The sequence below is a fragment of the Danio aesculapii genome, chromosome 17, assembly GCF_903798145.1.
Source record: "Danio aesculapii chromosome 17, fDanAes4.1, whole genome shotgun sequence".
In the NCBI taxonomy this organism is placed as follows: domain Eukaryota; kingdom Metazoa; phylum Chordata; class Actinopteri; order Cypriniformes; family Danionidae; genus Danio; species Danio aesculapii.
This window is the reverse complement of record NC_079451.1, coordinates 46,562,958-46,581,011: the sequence shown is the minus strand read 5'-3', so window position 1 is coordinate 46,581,011 and position 18,054 is coordinate 46,562,958. Positions and strand designations below refer to the sequence as shown.

At 35.7% G+C, this 18,054-nt stretch overlaps 1 protein-coding gene across 3 annotated transcripts in view; it reads left to right on the top strand.

The window, feature by feature from the left end:
* slc5a6b (solute carrier family 5 member 6) overlaps window positions 1–12,096 on the top strand; it is a 25,463-nt gene extending 13,367 nt beyond the window's left edge. Inside the window, exons 7-16 of one of the 3 annotated variants that reach the window (XM_056477466.1) lie at window positions 210–350; window positions 3,346–3,475; window positions 3,581–3,669; window positions 5,223–5,332; window positions 5,412–5,482; window positions 8,131–8,217; window positions 8,297–8,466; window positions 9,514–9,620; window positions 10,555–10,664; window positions 11,739–12,096. In XM_056477466.1, coding sequence (XP_056333441.1) covers window positions 210–350; window positions 3,346–3,475; window positions 3,581–3,669; window positions 5,223–5,332; window positions 5,412–5,482; window positions 8,131–8,217; window positions 8,297–8,466; window positions 9,514–9,620; window positions 10,555–10,664; window positions 11,739–11,846 — 1,123 coding nt within the window. In that variant the 3' untranslated portion in view covers window positions 11,847–12,096. Of the gene's footprint in view, window positions 1–209; window positions 351–3,345; window positions 3,476–3,580; window positions 3,670–5,222; window positions 5,333–5,411; window positions 5,483–8,130; window positions 8,218–8,296; window positions 8,467–9,510; window positions 9,621–10,554; window positions 10,665–11,738 lie in introns of all 3 variants that reach the window. The other 2 variants (XM_056477465.1, XM_056477464.1) reach the window with 2 other exon arrangements.
* Window positions 12,097–18,054: the final 5,958 nt, after the last annotated feature.

Sequence of the window (18,054 nt, the reverse complement as noted above, 5' to 3'; positions counted from 1 at the left end):
TGATTATATGCAGTCAAGGCTTTACTATTAAAAAAATGTCATTATAATGGAAGTCAATGGGGCAAAAGTAGCCACCAACATAACGAAAGGGTAGTCAATTTGAACAATACACAAGGGTTAATCCCATAGTTTAGTCTTGCATAGGCATCAGCTGAACTGAGCAGACTCATGATTGGTACTGTATTGATTCTCTCTCTCTGTGTGATCAGCCTGAATCCTGACCCGACGGTGAGACACACGTTCTGGACGTTGGCTGTTGGAGGAGTGTTTCTCATGCTGTCTCTGTATGGAGTAAACCAGGCTCAGGTTCAGCGCTACCTCAGCTCTCGAACAGAGAGAGAAGCGGTCATGTAAGTGCTCATTTCAGCCAAAACTGACCCTTAAAATGCTGTAGGTCACACAAAATTCTGGAATTCAGCTTAAAGTCTGCATGAACTGGAAGCTACAACCAGTTTTTTTTTGTATTGTGACGCTTGTGGCCAGAATTCTGGCTGCGGCCAGAATTCTGACCAGAACCAGGAAATCAGAGCACATCACACCTGTCCTCAGGTCTTTACACTGGCTCCCAGTTACATTCAGAATAGATTTTAAAGTATTATTACTGGTCTATAAATCACTAAATGGCCTAGGACCTCAATACATTATAGATATGCTCACTGAATACAAACCTAACAGATCACTCAGATCTTTAGGATCAAATAAACTAGAAATTCCAAGAGTTCAGTCAAAGCAGGGTGAATCAGCTTTCAGCTACTACGCCCCTCACTGCTGGAATCAGCTTCCAGAAATGATCAAATGAGCTCCAACATTAGGCACGTTCAAATCAAGACTGAAAACACATCTGTTTAGCTGTGCCTTTACTGATTGAGCACTGTGCTACGTCCGACAGATCGAACTACTATGTTTTTCTCTTCTTTTTAATTCTTTTATAACACATTTTATCAGCTTTTATTTTATTTTATTTTTATTTTTACCATTTCTATCATTTGTTTTTATTTCTCTTATACTTGTTTCTTTTATTCCTGTTTATGTAAAGCACTTTGAATTGCCACTGTGTATGAAATGTGCTATATAAATAAACTTGCCTTGCCTTGCCTTGCCTTGCTTGTCCTAGAAAAACAGAATATTAAATGGGAAAATAGTGGGCGTGGCTTGTTTTTTCAACTGAGAGCTGATTGGATGTTGTTGTTAAGTAGGCATTTGATTCAGAAAGATCTGGAAAAGGGTTTGGGGAGAGTTATTACAACCTAACAGACCCCTCCTCCTCAATATTTCTGATTGTTGTCAAAACTGACAGCTAGAGGGGTGTGCTTAAGTATGTTAGCCCCGCCTAATACCTCAGACTTTCAATTAAAGATTACAAGCACAAGCAATTTTCTTTTCTTAATGACATGCACAGACGAATTGTTCACCACAAAACTAGCAATGTGAGCTAACAAAATCAATATGGCTAGTTTTGATTTCATGTGTACTTTGGCTGTTTACATCTGGTCATTTCATGCGTTTTTTCTGATCAGATAGCTATCTGATTGGGAAATGGACAGGTCTAAATGCCTGCCGAAACCATAAACTGTAAAAGATATAGATGTAGCATCCGTGACGTCACCCATAGGTTTCTGAAGTACGCCAAAGAAGCTAAAAGTAGGCGTGGCCAACTATTTTGTTCGCGCCGGGGGATACCAAACAAGGGCAAAGAGGCGGAGCGTGAGCGAGCTACAAACGCCTGCTAGCATTTTGCTTAGACTGGCTTTTCTTTGGCAGAAACGCTGAATACTTCCAGGGTGTCCGCGGGGTTTTAAAAGGTAGTAAATGAAATTAGCCAAAATTAAGGGCATTAAAAGGAATTAAAAAGTAATAAACCTCATCTGACGAGCTATTACATATTTGAGTCCATTTTTTTAGATTAATTTTCGATTTGTGTTAAGTGCAGGCCTTTATTCTAAAATTTGCTTGTATTTATTTATGTGTTGAGAGTAGGACCTGGGTGATATCATGTGAAGTGGTGTTCGTGCACATGCGCTGAAACAAATTGGGTACCTGGCTGGCTTGCTGCCAGGCGAGCTCGCTTTCGTTTATTAATTAAACTAAAACATGGGGAAATGCAAGTTTTCAGACCTCTGGCTGGAGGACTCAAGATTTAAAGACTGGTTTATGCCTGCAGTTGGCAACAGCCGCGAGCGAGGCTTATTGCCACGTCTGCAAGAATATTGGCGCTATGTTGGTTCATATCTATCTATCGTTCGTTCGTTCGTTCGTTCGTTCGTTTGTTCGTTCGTTCGTTGCAAACGGGTGAAGAATGAAAAGTACACAGGTTTGCAAACCCTACCTAAGGTTACAATAATGGCACCGATGACAGCGATTATGTGTTGAATGTTGATCCGCCAGCCAAGATCAGTCGAGTGTTTTCGGAGTGCCCGAATCTCGATGCTCACTGCATGTTTAGCGCAAATGTCCGCTAAATGTAAATCTAACACTGTATACATCATCGCCAAAGAAGCTCACCTTTACTAAGTTTAAAGCGAAACTGCGGCTCATAACAAAGAACTGTATTGTGCCAGTGGTCATCGAGAGAATTCTGCTCTGCCCCACTAATATATTGGGCCGGCTGACTCGCCTGCTTTATTCCACAAACACAGAGAAATGTAAATCAGCGCATAATGAGACAGAGCATTTACAATGACACAAACCGAAACCAAAACTTGTCAAGAGCCACAGAAGTGAGACTTTTCTTGCTTTCTTTTGTCCATTCTTTCTTGAGATGTGTATTATTTTTCTATTTAGTTACTGATGACTGCTTTGCAGCTTTCAGCATTGCAGATTGATTTATTATAATCTTTCGTTTGCTTTGTAGCAGCAATATTGTTTATTATATTGACATGCATATAAAAACAACTGTGCAAAATGGATATTTCTTACTGCAATGCTTAATTTTTGTTTGATGCAAAGCATAAATAAATTTTTCATAACGCAACAGCAGGACTTTATATAGCAGATAACTCACATTCAAGGCAGCATGATAATGAGAAATGTAAATCATTGTTAGTATTATTGGCATCATCTTTGTCATTAATTATATTTTATAACTATTTGACATTCATTTTGGAATTGTAGCACAAATATCAAACACAAAAGTCATGACAAAGTCATCACAGCATTAGTTAGATAGTTGTTTCTGGGTTTTGTTAGTCCTAATTGATGTTGTTTTTAAATACTATAAATCTATAGTAATTCTATAGTAGCTTTGTCCAAAAAAAATATTGTTCTAACTGAAATGACCATAGTTCTCAAATTGATGGGATAAGATATATATTTTTAAGTTGTTATCTTATTGTACTACACCTCCAGGTCCTGCTACATGGTGTTTCCCTGCCTTCAGCTGGCTCTAATGCTCAGTTGTCTGATGGGATTGGTGATGTTCGCCTGTTATGGCCAAAACAGCCCTGTTGAGCAGCAGTACATCACATCCAAAGACCAGGTTAGCAGCACTACACTACACTATTCCTAGCTGACCTGAATGCATATCTAATCTAATCCCTGATATGAAGAGAGGATTTATATATGACATGCTTTGATCTTTCAGATGGTGCTGTACTTTGTTATGGACATGTTGCAGAATTTCCCTGGACTTCCTGGATTGTTTGTGGCGTGTTTATTTAGTGCATCTCTCAGGTAACGGCAGGAGGATTAAAGAAATTGTAATCTACCTACCTACCTACCTACCTACCTACCTACCTACCTACCTACCTACCTACCTACCTACCTACCTACCTACCTACCTACCTACCTACCTACCTACCTACCTACCTATCTATCTATCTATCCTATCTATCTATCTATCTATCTATCTATCTATCTATCTATCTATCTATCTATCTATCTATCTATCTATCTATCTATCTATCTATCTATCTATCTATCTATCTATCTATCTATCTATCTATCTATCTATCTATCCTTTTTTCTACTGTTCTATCTATCTATCTATCTATCTATCTATCTATCTATCTATCTATCTATCTATCTATCTATCTATCTATCTATCTATCTATCTATCTATCTATCCTTTTTTCTACGGTTCTATCTATCTATCTATCTATCTATCTATCTATCTATCTATCTATCTATCTATCTATCTATCTATCTATCTATCTATTCTACTTCTATCTATCTATTTCTACTGTATCTATCTATCTATCTATCTATCTATCTATCTATCTATCTATCTATCTATCTATCTATCTATCTATCTATCTATCTATCTATCTATCTATCTATCTATCTATCTATCCTTTTTTCTACTGTTCTATCTATCTATCTATCTATCTATCTATCTATCTATCTATCTATCTATCTATCTATCTATCTATCTATCTATCTATCTATCTATCTATCTATCTATCTATCTATCCTTTTTTCTACGGTTCTATCTATCTATCTATCTATCTATCTATCTATCTATCTATCTATCTATCTATCTATCTATCTATCTATCTATCTATCTATCTATCTATCTATCTATCCTTTTTTCTACTGTTATATCTATCTATCTATCTATCTATCTATCTATCTATCTATCTATCTATCTATCTATCTATCTATCTATCTATCTATCTATCTATCTATCTATCTATCTATCCTTTTTTTCTACTGTTCTATCTATCTATCTATCTATCTATCTATCTATCTATCTATCTATCTATCTATCTATCTATCTATCTATCTATCTATCTATCTATCTATCTATCTATCTATCTATCTATCTATCGTTCTATCTATCGTTCCATTGTTCTATTGCTTTGGAGAACAATAAGAGAAAAAGAATCTTGTTTTTGAGAATTTACAGGATTTTAGTTGCGTTTGAGGGAAACATAATATCCATTATTCTGTAAAACTGCTGTTATTTAGATCCTTTTTTGCATATAATAAAAATAATATATGTATTATTTATTTTTTATATTTGTATTTATTTTTATATATTTTATTTATTGACATTTTTACATTTTCAGGTATGTAGAACTAAATTGTATTATTTTAATGCATCCTTGCTGAATTAAACCATTAAGTTACATAAAAAATGGCAGACACTGGACCTTTAGTAGTGTTCACGCAGATCTGTTTTGTTTTACTATATTCAGAATAGAACAGAGATAGACAATTGGTGCAAAAGCATGCGATTATATAAGTTAAAACTAACAATGCACTGTCCTTATTTTGTCTCTCAGTACAATATCTTCAGCTTTTAACTCATTGGCCACGGTGACCATGGTGGATCTGATCAAACCGCATTACTCGATGACGGAGGCCAGAGCCACACTGCTGTCAAAGCTGCTGGGTGAGACGTGACTCTCTCTTCATTTCAGATGCATTTTCAGAGAGCATCTTTATAATGCATGATTATATTCCTCATTCAGCTCTGTCATACGGGATTATATGTTTGGCTATGGCTTATCTCGTCCATTTGATGAACAGTTCAGTTCTTCAGGTAAGATTTTTTACAATTCTGATTTTATATCCTGCATTTCTTTCTTTTTTAGTTTACATCTAACAATTTAAAAATAGCTAAATTTACATCTTGGAATTTTTTTTTAGAATTTTGAGTTTACAAATAAAAATTCTCAGTTTTTTATTGGGATTTATTTTTTATTTAGAATTTGGATTTTATATCTTGGAATTCTATCTTTTTTTCTTTTTTTTTGAGTTTTTTTTTTAAATCTTTGAATTTTAGCTTTTTTCAAACTATGTTTACACCACTAAATTCTACTTTTTCTGGAATCCTGTGTTTAGATCTTGGAAGTCTACATTGTTCTACATATTCCACAAATTTTTGAATTGTGAGTTTAGAACTAAAAATTAATAAATAGCTTATTTTGGAATTCTTTGTTTTTGCGGATTCTGAATATTTTTTAATTCTGAGTTTACAAATTAAAATTCTCTGTATTTTTATTGGAGTTAACTTTTTATTTAAAATTAGGATTTTGCCTCTTGGAATTCTGGAATTTGGAATTGGAATCTTTTTATGGAATTCTACATTTACTGTGTTTGCCTGGAGTAAACTTTTTTAGAATTTGTCTTTTATTTCATAGACATAAACCTTTTTTTGAAATTCTGGGTTTACATCTTGGAGTTCTAGCTTTCTCCATATTCAGTGTTTACATCTTAAAATTCTACATATTTTTGAATTTTGAGTTTAGAACTAACAATTGAAAATAGCTTAAGAGTATTTTGGAACTCACCTTTTTTTAATTCTGAGTTTACAAATTTAAATTCTGTTTTTATTGGGGTCCAATTTGTATTTAGAATTTGGATTTTACATCTTGGAATTCCTTTTTTTATTTCTTGGTTTACATCTTGGAATTCTATCTTTTTTTGGAATTTTAGATTTTTTTAATTCTTTGTTTACATCATGAAATTCTACTTTATAGGAATTCTGTGTTTACATCTTGGAATTCTATCTTTTTTAATTCTGTTTTTACATCTTAGAATTCTAGCTTTTTCCAAATTCAGTGTTTACATCTTGAAATTCTACTTTTTAGGAATTCTGTGTTTACATCTTGGAATTCTATCTTTTTTAATTCTGTTTTTACATCTTGGAATTCTATCTTTTTTAATTCTGTTTTTACATCTTAGAATTCTAGCTTTTTTAATTCTGTTTTTACATCTTAGAATTCTAGCTTTTTTAATTCTGTTTTTACATCTTAGAATTCTAGCTTTTTCCAAATTCAGGGTTTACATCTTGAAATTCTACATATTTTTTAATTCTGAGTTTACATCTAACAATAAAAAAGCTTAAGAGATTATTTTGGAATTCTATGTTTTTGGGGATTCTGAATTTACTTTTTGGAATTCAACCTTTTATTTATTTTTTGGATTCTGAGTTTACAAAATAGAATTCATACTATTTTAGAATTCTGATCTTGAATTCTACATTTTTTGGAATTCTGAGTTTAGAACTAACAATTAAAAAATAACTTAAGAGTATTTTGGAACTACGTTTTTGGGGATTGTGAATTTACATTTTGGAATATCCTTTTTTTTATTTTGAGTTTACAAAATAAAATTCAATGTGATTTTACATCTTGGAATTTAACCTTTTGTTTTTGAATTTTAAGTTGACATCTTGGATTTTAGCTTTTTTGAATTCTGTTTTAATCATGGAATTATACTTTTTAGGAATCCTGTGTTTACATCTTGGAATTCTATCTCTTTTTAATTCTCTGTGTACATCTTGGAATTTTACATTTTTATAGATTTCTTAGTAGGGTTGTCACCCTGAAATTTTTAAAACATTCATTTCCTGTTTACTGAATGTAACCACAGATACAGGGACACTGGAGTGTTTTAAAGTCACACTGATCAGGTGGTTTGTCTATAAGCTGACATACGAGCGATCCGCTGATGAATTGTGGCTTTTAAAATGCTTCAGTGTCCCTGTATTTGTGTTTACACTCAGTGAACAGCGGTGAGTTCGGTGAACTGATGACCTTCAAGGCCAGCCACAGTCTTTCTGTTGAGCACGTGAACACAATGGCAAATCAGCGCTGTTTAAGAACGTGCTCAACAGCGCTCAAATGTTAGCGGGAAGTAGACGTTTTTAAAATTTCAGTATCGGTTGCTACCAAATTCCACTATCGTGCAACCCTATTTCTTAGTTTACATATTAGAATTATACCTTTTTTTGGAATTCTGTGTTTACACTTCACACTTTTATTTGACCTTTTTTGCATGGTGTTAACATTGTTTAAAATATAACTTTACATCTTGGAGTTTACATTTTGGAATTCTGTGTGTTTTGCGGATTCTCAATTTACATCATGTAATTCTATCTTTTTTGCGATTCTGAGTGCCTTACAATTCTGATTCATTCGAATTTCTCAGCTCTTTGTTTTTGTCAGAATTCATAGATAATAGTTTATATGTCTCAATTGTGATTCTACGCATAATAGCAGAAATAAGATTTTAGAAACATGGAAAAAATATTCTCACAATTCTCAATTGCAGGACATAAACAGGCAACTGAGAAAAAAAAAAGTGAAATTTCCTTTAAATTTGTGTCCAAAGTAACAATCAGCCTGTCACTTTTATGCAGTATCATCAATCTGGATGTACATCATCCATCACCTCTGTTTTCAGGCTGCTCTCAGTATCTTCGGGATGATCGGCGGGCCGCTGCTTGGTCTCTTCTGTCTCGGCATCTTTTTTCCTTGTGCAAACAGCATTGTAAGTTCTCTCCATCCATCAGTCCAATCCATAAATTCATTCATCCAGCTTCACATAAACCATTTCTTTTCTCATTCAGGGAGCTGTGACAGGACTTTCAGCGGGTCTGCTCATGGCATTTTGGGTTGGCATTGGAGGTTTTTTGTCTCGCATGTCCAGTCCTGTGATTCCTCTGCTTAACTCCACTATTAAAGTACCAGATGCATCTGAAAACATCACAGTGGCGACTGCTGTTCTAGAAGCTGACAGGTGAAATTAAAGATCAGTGTCAGCATGAGGTTTAGTTGGGAAGGAATAAGTAATGGGGGAAATAAGTAATGAACACGTCACCATTTTTCTCAGAAAACTTATTTCTAAAGGTGCTGTTGACTTGAAATTTTCACCAGATGTTGATAACAACCAAAGAACTCCATAAATGCAAAGAAAACAAAACGGTTTCCTCCGGGTGCTCTGGTTTCCCCCCACAGTTCGAAGACATGTGCTATAGGTGAATTGAATAAACGAAATCGGCCGTAGTGAATGAGAGTGTATGGGTGTTTCCCAGTGATGGGTTGTCCGCTGCGTAAAACATGTGTGAGATGAGTTGGCGGTTCATTCCGCTGTGGTGAAGCTGAAAAGAAAATAAATAAATGAATGAAAATAAAATGAGAAAGGGAAAAAGTACTGAACACATGAAGAAAGGGAGGTATAGAAAGGCAGTGAAAGCCCAGACAGCAGCTGAAATCTCTCAGTAGTTCTTCAACAAGCCTCTGCCCTTCCTCAGTGTAAATGAATATCAGCTGCTTCAGTCCAACATCTACATTAGCAGGAGGATGAAGATGAAATCAAGGTGGACATTTCAGCAAGATAATGATCCAAAACAGAGCCAAGGAAACTCTCAAATGCTTTCAGAGAAAGAAAATCAAGCTGTAGAATGGCCCAGCCAATCACCTGACTTGAATCCAATAGAAAATACAAAATAAAGATAAAATTTGATAGACGAGACCCACAGAATCATCAAGATTCTTACACTCTGTTGAAGTCTGTGAAAAACTCACACCTGAGTGATGCATGTGACTTCATTCTCCATATGAGAGGCGTCTTTAAGCTGCCATCACCAAAAAAGCCTTTTATATAATGTATTAAATACGTTTAAGTAGTTCAGTACTTTCTCCTTGTGCCATTCCAATTGGGTTGTTGGGTTTTTACCTAAATCTGGTTCAATTCCCTGTTAACAGCTACTTTAGAAATACTCTTCCCAAGAAAAAACATGGCGTGTTTAATGAGTAACAGAATGAAATCTCTGTTTTTCAGCAGGTCTGGTACAGGTCTGCATGGGTTTTATTCTCTGTCCTACATGTGGTACAGCGCTCTCAGCTCCTGCACTGCGCTGATCGTTGGACTTATTATCAGCTGCCTCACAGGTAGGAGTTTTCACAAAATACGAGTAATTAAAGCTTTATATTACAGTTCTGACCTTTTGTCCCTCATAATTGCTAATAAAGATTTCACAAATTCAAAATTATAAATGCAAATGCATACAACTGCACGTTTGCATGTACTATAGTTTATTTTTCACACTTCTTTTACACACTTTAGCACGTTTTTTTGTACTTCACTTTTCTTTTATTCAATGGCAGAGTTTCTGCTATAGGACAAAAAAAAATCTCCCAGTTTAGACCTTTTCCCTCAAAATTGCATATTTTTAAACAATAGTTATGGTTTTTAATATTTATATATTTATTTTAATATCATTAATATTGATTTAATGTTCTTGTTACAAATAAAACTTTTGATTTTATAAATAAAAGTGCTGAAATTATAGAAACAATTATATCACTGAATGCTGTAGAAGTATTGTTTGTTGATAGTTCATGCTAATTATAACAAATGAAAGCCTATTGTAAATTACTACCAGAGACCTGACATAAAAATATGAATACAAAACTAAAAGATTAAATAATGTTGCCCCAGCAATAAATGGAAATAGGTTAACTGAAATACATTGGTTTATGTATTTATTAACATGAACACACAACGAACAACACATTTAATATAGTAATTACTAGTTAATATTATTTATTTTTATTATATAAATATATTTAGTATCTATTTATTATTTAATAGTTCGTTCTTTCTAACTTCTCAATAACTAATGTTAACAAGCACAACTTTGGATTTTAATAATGCATTAGTAATACGCTGTACTATGATTAATAAATGCTGTAAAAAGTTTGTTTATACTTGGTTCATGTTAGGGTTTAGGTTAGGGTTGTTATCATTACTCTGGAAACAACAAATAAACACACACACACAATACAATGTTATCATTTATATTTTCACTCATTATTTTTTAAGGCCCAACAAAAGGAGACGACGTGGCCTCGGGCACAGTATATCCTGTGCTGAAAACAGCACAGTCTTGTTTTAAGCCCAGCGCTTGCTGTAAAACCACTGCTGAGCACAAGGTAAGAAACTCATGTGTGCATTTACACCACATCATTTTCTACAAACATTTTTGTACATTTTGGACATTTATTTTTGACACTGGATGAATTTTTTTACAATTTGGAAAATAAATGTAAAAAATGCCTGATTATGAAAATTATACTGTTTTCATATGAACAGCAAAACAATTTACTTAAAAAAGCGGTGCGGTCATGCACATGTGTATAGCCAGCATGATCTCACAAGGAAGCGTAACTATTTTATGTATTGTCAGTTTAGAGGCTAATTCCTAGTTAATTTGTACGATTTTTAAAAAGACGGCATGGCACCAAACTCCAGCCCTAAACCAAACTGTTACTGGGGGATGAGCAAATCATACTAAATTGTACGAATGAGATCATACGAATTAGCAACTAAAGCAAAATGAGATAGCATTGGGATAGCAACGTGAGGCGCAATGCTCTGCATTTTTGCTTGCCTGTGCTTTTTATGTTGCCAGGCAACCACTGAATCAGCTGGCTCAGTTGTGCAACACAAATGATGTTGACAGTGTTGACGGTTTTCTTTCTTTTGTTTTTCTATTTATTCAACTGTGGCTGCTCAGAATGATCCTGGAAAAATGCAAGGCACTCAGACCATATAAGCAGCATACAAAACTCTCACTGCCAATAGAAAACAATTTTAAAAATTCTGACTTCAACTGTATATATTTATTTATTAGTTCATATGATCTGATTGCTGCTAATGTCAGACTATCGTCACCTAAATTTTCACCCTATCAAATGTCATCCAGGTGCATTGTCACAGATTTTCTTGGTTGGAAATTTTAAAGTAGGTTAAACTAGTGCATTTTATGTTGAAATATAAAATGAAAGGTCCCAATTTGGAAATGCAACCTTTGCTTTGTTTTTCTGTCAGTTGTTTGATGGGTAGTAAAAATGTTGTTCTATAGTCATGGACAATTGTTTCAGTTTTTTCTTATTCTACGTTTTCTAAATTGCAAAGCTTTTCTATTTTTTGTACATTGTTGTGATGTAAAGACTCTAAAATGCATCATTGCTCTAAGTGATTTTACTGTAGTAAATCTTCTTTAGCAGCTTGACGGTCAGAAAGAATTGAATGGCACAGTAAAGGAAGATGCTGGAAGTCAGGAAGAGACACAAACATTTCTGCCTGATGTGGAGCTGGAGACCTCGGTGTAACACTGTAAATATCTGTATATTGATGGTGTAAGTATTCTGAGAGAAACAACTTTATCTAGGTGTAATATTTTTGTAATAGACTGTATATCTCTCACATTTGTATTCTTTTTTATGTCTAGCGGCTGTATATAAAACCAAAGAAAATATTTTTTACAGAATGCACTACAATAATGTCTGTAAAGATGTAAAGTACAAATCCAAATGACAAAGAGAATGTTCTTTTCTAATAAAAGTATGTGTGTGCATCATGTGCTGCTGCAGGCCTGCTCAGTTCCTTTATATCTGGCTCATATTACACCCCTACATATTGTTAATAAAGTAAGAATAAGCAGTGACATTATACATTTAAAACTGTACAATTTTCTCATTACTGCTATGAGAATTGGTGAAAGATGCTTAATTATCAAGCAGTTTTGTTTAATTAAATATTTTTTTTACATATGATTTATGCACTTACCGGCCACTTTATTAGGTACACCTGTCCAACTGCTCGTTAACGCAAATTTCTAATCAGCTAATCACATGGCAGCAACTTAATGCATTTAGGCATGTAGACATGGTCAAGACGATCTGCTGCAGTTCAAACCGAGCATCAGAATGGGGAAGAAAGGGGATTTAAGTGACTTTGAATGTGGCATGGTTGTTGGTGTCGGACGGGCTGGTCTAAGTATTTCAGAAACTGCTGATCTACTGGGATTTTCACGCACAACCATCTCAAGGGTTTACAGAGAATGGTCTGAAAAAGAGGAAATATCCAGTGAGCGGCAGTTCTGTGGGCACAAATACCTCGTAGATGCCAGAAGTCAGAGGGGAATGGCCAGACTGATGACAGCTGATAGAAAGGCAACAGTGACTCAAATATCTCTGAACACACAACACGTTCCAACTTTGATAAAGTCTCGATTTTTGCTGCAACATTCGGATGGTAAGGTCAGAATTTGGCATAAACAACATGAAAGCATGGATCAATCCTGCCTTGTATCAACGGTTCAGGCTGGTGGTGGTGTAATGGTGTGGTGTACATGTTTTCTTGGCACACTTTGGGCCCATTAGTATAATTTGAGCATCGTGTCAACCTGAGTATTGTTGCTGACCACGTCCATCCCTTTATGACCACAGTGTACCCATCTTCTGATGGCTACTTCCAGCAGGATAACGCACCATGTCATAAAGCGCGAATCATCTCAGACTGGTTTCTTGAACATGACAATGGCTCATTTCAGAGGCTGTATCCTCCGAAGGATGAAGACTTCAAAGGTGAGTCCACACAGGCCGAACCGAGCATTTTGAAATGAGACTATCTAGCATACAGAGGACAGATCTCATCACCAGTCAACTGTAACAGCTACTGTTAATGAGTGGTAATAAAATTTGTAATAACTTTTTTTTTCAAAGTGATTTTAAGTGAAGTTTCATAAACTAATTTCAAAAGCAAGTGATATGATCAACTTCAGCTAATCATTAACTAGCCTATCAGAGCATTCCCAAACTACTATATATATCCTGCCTGAACTTCATTCCTTATCTGTTTTCGGACCCCCCCCCCCCCCCCCCATTCTTCCCTTCTCCCACCTCTTTTTTGATCGGGCAACACGGTGGCTCAGTGGTTAGCACTGCTGCCTCGCAGCAAGAAGGCCACAGGTTCAAGTCCTATTCGAACCAGTCGGCACATCCTGCGCGGAGTTTGCATGTTCTCCCTGTGTTTGCGTGGGTTTTCTCCGGGTCCTCCGGTTTCCTCCCACATTCAAAAAAACATGTACATAAGTGAATTGTAATACAGTCACAAGCACCTAGCGCATACATGCCTAACCAATCAGTAACACCCATTAGCCAGAGCACGGGGCATTCGAGAAACACCTAATCTCGTATCTCTAATGCTCATTGACCAGGCGGGAACCTTGGGCTCATCCATCTCCGAGCTCAGGGTTCTCTCTCAGGACAGCATGCCAAACCTGTTTTCATAGTTGAGCATTATCTAAGTGTGAACTCTTGAAAACTTATTGTAAGCGATCTGAAGGCAAAACAAGGTTTATAAAAGCTGGAAATATATCTCCTTTGATCCATACATACACATAAACATGTAAACTGTCTATAAAATAACTTTTTTGTAAGACATGTCATACTGTTTTTTACATGTGTTTACATATCCACGTAAAGTAAACCTCATTGATATATTTAAACCAGAGTTTTCTTTCAAAAGCGTCCTGCCGTTATCAGCGCGCATTGAGTCTTGGGACATTCGAGGCCGAGAAGGAACCACCGGTTGTGTCCTTCATTACCTGGGAAACGAAGGACACATTTGGAGGCTGCGTTTGTAGGAGCCTTCAAATTTCTTTGAAATGAGACAGCCTTTGTCGCGCCACAATGACGCAGCGCACTTTGAATGCATTCTTTGGAGGATGCAGCCTCTGAAATAAGACACAGCTAACAAGTTCACTGTACTCGAATGACCTCCACAGTCACCAGAGCTCAATCCAATAGAGCACTTTTGGAATGTGGTAGAACGGGAGATTCGCATCATGGATGTGCAGCCAACAAATTTGCAGCAACTGCGTGATGCTATCAATATGGAGCAAAATCTCTGAGGAATATTTCCAGTACCTTGTTGAATCTGTGACATAAAGGATTAAGGCAGTTCTGAAGGCAAAAGGGGGTCCAATCCGGTACTAGTAAGGTGTACCTAATAAAGTGGCTGGTGAGTGTATATTTGTACACACACAATGTATTAATATACATTATATTGTCCTGTGTCTATAGACTCATTTTTGGAATTGACTTATATTTTATATTAAAGATATTATTATATACTTTTAAAAGTAACTGAAGAGGTTTTTTTGTTATTCCTACATTTGTCCAGCTGATGTCGCCAGTGCACACTCTTCATTGCCCCCTAAAGGGATAGTTCACCCAAAAGTGAAAATTTACTCACTATTAACTCACCCTTCACTTGTTTTAAACCTTTATTTGCTTCTTTCTTCTGTTGAACAAAAAAGAAGATATTTTGAAGAATGCTGAAAACCTGTTACCACTGACTTCTATAGTTGGAAAAACAGACACTATGGAAGTCAACGGTTACAGGTTTTCAGCTTTCTTCAAAATATCTTCTTTTGTGTTCAACAGAAGGAAGAAACTCATAAAGGTTTAAAACAAATGTAAAGGTAAATGATGAATTTTCAGTTTGGGGTGAACTATCCCTTTGATTTCCACTTCAATATTAATGTGAAAATATAGCAAATACACCATTAGTGATTTATCACGTTACAAGAGTCAAACCTCCAGGCTCATTTCAAGAGACCGTCTTAAATGAAATTTGTTTTTAGATAATATATTCAAACTACAGGCTAATAATAATAATCCCGTTTTATTAAAGGGTGGCGTGGCTCAGTGGTCAACACTGTTGCCTTTCAGCAAGAAGGTTGCTGGTTTGAGTCCCGGCTGGGTCAGTTGGCATTTCTGTGTGAAGTTTGCATGTTCTCCCCATGTTGGTGTGGGTTTCCTCTGGGTGCTCCGGTTTCCCCCACAGTCCAAACACATGCGCTAAAGGTGGATTGGATAAACTAAATTGGCTGTAGTGTATAAGTGTGTGTTAATGTGAGACTGTATGGGTATTTCCCAGCACTGGGTTGCGGCTGAAAGGCCATCCACAGCGTAAAACATAAGCTTAAATAGTTGGCGGTTCATTCCACTGTGGGAATGAACATCAGAATAAAATCAGAGACGAAGCCGGAGGAAAATGAATGAATGAATGAATGTTTTATTAAAGCAGATTGGTTTAGCTGATTTTAGGTTCATGTCATAACTGCTATAATATAAACAGACAAATGTCATTTTGACACTTCAGCGTTCCATTTCTAGGCTAAATGTCAGGGTTTTTTAACAGAAATGAGGGGCTGGAGACTGTCCAAAGACTCAGTCGATGGCATATTGAAGCCCGCAGGAACTTCATGCTAAATAAAGCTTCAGGAGACCTTTCTGGTCTCGGTCTATAGATAGAAGAATGTAAAACTGGCCCGAGGATGGATTAAACCACAAACAAATAGCCTTTAATTCATTTCTACTGATTCAGATTATTATAATTGTATAATTATTATAACACACTGAAAAAATTGCCCAGAAGCATTTGTGTAAGAAATTGCGGGTACATTTTACAGACCATAACTAAGAAATGGTAACATTAATATACATGTAAAAATGTAAAGATTTTCTTGATATTTTATATGGTTTAGTCAAAGTGCTAAGATGTACCATTAGATTTCAATTAAGTTTCAGGACTCGAAATGTAAAGTATACAGTAGATGATGCTATGTTTGCTTTAAAAGAGTTAGTTAACTCAAAAATGAAGTTTTTTTTTTGTCTTCAGTCAAACATGGACACTTTTCACATTTCCGGATTTCTCAGTAGCACAAGTCATCATTGAGTAAACTTGGAGCACAGTAAAAAAATTTTTACAATCCTATTTGCTGAAATAATAAAATAAACCTCCACGATGATGTTATCAAGACTTTCAGAAAAAGGAAAAAGAAATGTGTGAGACATAACGGCAGCCAGAAGAGAGAACAACATTAAATTTACCATAGACACTGCAATACAAACGCATCGTACAAGTGATAATTAAATTTTTGTAATTTGATGCAAAGATTAAGAACTTTCAAGGATTTAAGATACCGATGATTGTTAAACACATCATAACAGTCTTGTGAAAAGTGTTTTAGGTGAACAAACACTTTAAAGGTATAGTTTACTCAAAAATGAAAAATCTGTCATAATTTAGTCACCCTTTACTTGAATTAAACCTTTATGAGTTTCGTTCTTCTGTTGAACACAAAAGAAGCTCTTCTGAAAATGTTAGAATCTTGTAATCATTGACCTCCTTTGTATTTGTTTTTCCTATTATGAATGCCAATGGTTACAGGTTTCCAACATTTTTCAAAACATCTTGTTTTATGTTCAACAGAACAAAAAAAAAAACTCATAAAGGTTTAAAACAGGAGTACAAAGTGAGTATGTTTTTATTTTTGGGTGCCTAATCCCTTTATGGCATTCGGCTTGTGCTGATGCAGCGATAATGTACTGCTACTCATGTGTGATATTGTTTATAAACTTAACTAAAAGGATGAAGAGTTTTGTTTGTTCATTTGCATGTCTTCTGACTTCAAAGACCCATGGACATGCAAACATGCACACCAAAAACCCCCAGGGTGTGTCTCAGAAGGGGTTTTAAACAGACAAACAACCACATTTTTTCAATGTGGTTTCACTGTTTGTCTACAACTTTGTCTTGAAAACTCAAGCCAGGGGTGAAGATTAAAATCTCCAGATACAGTGTAGATGCTACAACCGGAGTTTTCACCCCATGACGTCAGCGTACGGCCTGTTTTCTCCTTTCTGACTGGCCAACATGGCTGGGTACACATCAAAAGCAAAAGACGCGAATATGGCAATTCTGCATGTTCATGCCAAGTGAATCACAAATTCCACCGCTGTTCTCACGCTGTTCATTGACTTCTTTGCAATTTACTCTAGAAAATACTTAATTCCCCGTTTGGTGTGAGCCCAGAATAAGTGCCCTTAACATGCGCACAGTGCATTTTGATGTGGACTACATTTTTTTTTATTGTTTATAAACATACCTGTGTAGATGTGGACATGACCTAAGTCAGGGTTTGGCTGATGCAAATCAACAAATAATCTATGGATTTTGAGTTTAACACTGTTGCTGTATTTATACACTATAACAAAAGTCTTGTCGCGGATCCCAGTTTTAAGAGCAACAAATAATAACTTGACTTCTAGTTGATCATTTGGAAAAGTGCATGTCAGAAGGTAGATTTTTCAGATGAATCATCTGTTGATCCCAATCCTCACAAATACTGCAGAAGACCTATTGGAACCTGCATGGACCCAAGATTCTCACAGAAATCAGTCAAGTTTAGTGAAGAAAAAAATCATGGTTTGGGGTTGCATTCAGTATGGGGGTGTGCGAGAGATCTGCAGAGTGGATGGCAATATCAACAGCCTGAGGTATCAAGACATTTGTGCTGCCCATTACATTACAAACCACAGGAGAGGGCAAATTCTTCAACAGGATAGCGCTCCTTCTCATACTTCAGCCAACACATCAAAGTTCCTGAAAGCAAAGGTCAAGGTGCTCCAGGATTGGCCAGCCCAGTCACCAGACATGAACATTATAGAGCATGTCTGGGGTATG